Consider the following 1,367-nt stretch of genomic DNA (forward strand, 5'->3'; position numbering starts at 1 on the left):
ATCATTAAGAATTTAACATTGAACGTGGGGTGCCTTTTGTGTCAAATAAAATAAGTTTCTAGGGAAAGAGAAAATGACTAGAAATAAAGATTCAACATAGTCCAAAATTTTACACAAATAACTTGGTTGAGAGAACAACATTAGTTTAGTTTTCAAACAAAATAGAATAACCTTCATAGATAATTGAAATAAATTAAAGATAGTACAATAATACGACAACAATAATAATTAAGCTTCAGTCCCAATTAAATTGGGATCAAATGATTATGAAATGGATAGAAAAATGCAACAATTAAGACGACGACTATGAAAAAAGCAACATGAAAAACAATGATTGAGCAACATAAGTATTACATTATCTCAATTGAGGTCCTCAGGATTTCCATCATCTCCAGCATTGTTGTCATTGCCTTCCTCTGGTGCAGACTCTGTACCAAACTCATTTTGGTCAGCAGCCATATTCTCAACAAACCACGGATTATTAATCAAATCCTCCATTAAATTTGTTGCTGGGACAAAATCCTGCAAATCACTAGTTTGATTAGCAACATTTTCGCACACGGGCTTGAAATCAGAGGGACGGTATAGAGATTCAGATGGTTGATCCTGTTGATTGAATTGTTTCTTTCTTTCATTAAGTTTAGCCATCTTAGCAGCAGACAACTTTAACAGACCTTTAAGTTGTCTAGCATCAAGTTCATTAGTATTCTTTCCCTCCACAAGTTGGTTGAATAGGATATCCATTTCCTTCCCCTCATTCAATTTCTCAATTTTGCTAATTTTTTCTTCTTGCTCATTAACTTTTTCTAAAAGATATGTTTCATGTTTAACTAACTTCTTAAGCCTCTCGGCCTCAGAAAAACTTAAATAGCTCATTAATATATCCTTAGCCTGAGTTATAGATGGATACGCAATGGGTTGAATTTCCCCTTGATTAAAAATAATTACAGCAACTGCTACATCACATAAAATAGAAAACTCTTCTGCTTTCTTAAACAAACTTGCTGCTCTTTTGTTTAGGATGGAGTTTCTCACACTTTCACTACGGATTCTAGTATGCCTAAGCTTCTTTCTAGCCATATCTGACACCCAAACATAAAACAGCCTTTACTTTTGGAGTAGAATATATGATTGAGTACCAACTTCTGAAGGTGTGTGGCTTTTATAGATGGCTAACATGAATTGTTAAAGTAGTCAAATTAGGAAATTTCATGTTGATTGAGCTAATTTGGTAAATTTAAAGTAAACTATTAAATGTGATCTGATTTTAAAGAATTTGCTATACTTTAATTTGGTAAAATTTTTAATAAACTGGTTTAAAGTAATCTGATTTTTAGGAAATTGCTTTACTTTAAATTGGTAAAATC

The 1,367-nt window shown here is 32.1% G+C and overlaps 1 protein-coding gene across 1 annotated transcript; it reads right to left on the reverse strand.

Annotated features, from left to right (window-relative positions):
* Window positions 1-276: 276 nt before the first annotated feature.
* Window positions 277-1,105, reverse strand: LOC104089766 (agamous-like MADS-box protein AGL92). The gene has a single exon (XM_009594733.4). It carries the CDS (start codon window positions 1,078-1,080, stop codon window positions 361-363), a length of 720 nt encoding a protein of 239 aa, XP_009593028.1. The 5' UTR covers window positions 1,081-1,105; the 3' UTR covers window positions 277-360.
* Window positions 1,106-1,367: the final 262 nt, after the last annotated feature.

This window comes from Nicotiana tomentosiformis, chromosome 6 (assembly GCF_000390325.3).
Source record: "Nicotiana tomentosiformis chromosome 6, ASM39032v3, whole genome shotgun sequence".
NCBI lineage: Eukaryota > Viridiplantae > Streptophyta > Magnoliopsida > Solanales > Solanaceae > Nicotiana > Nicotiana tomentosiformis.

Excerpts from the sequence above, each read along its gene's own strand:
- LOC104089766 (XM_009594733.4), bottom strand. The coding sequence starts at position 1,080 with ATGGCTAGAAAGAAGCTTAGGCATACTAGAATCCGTAGTGAAAGTGTG.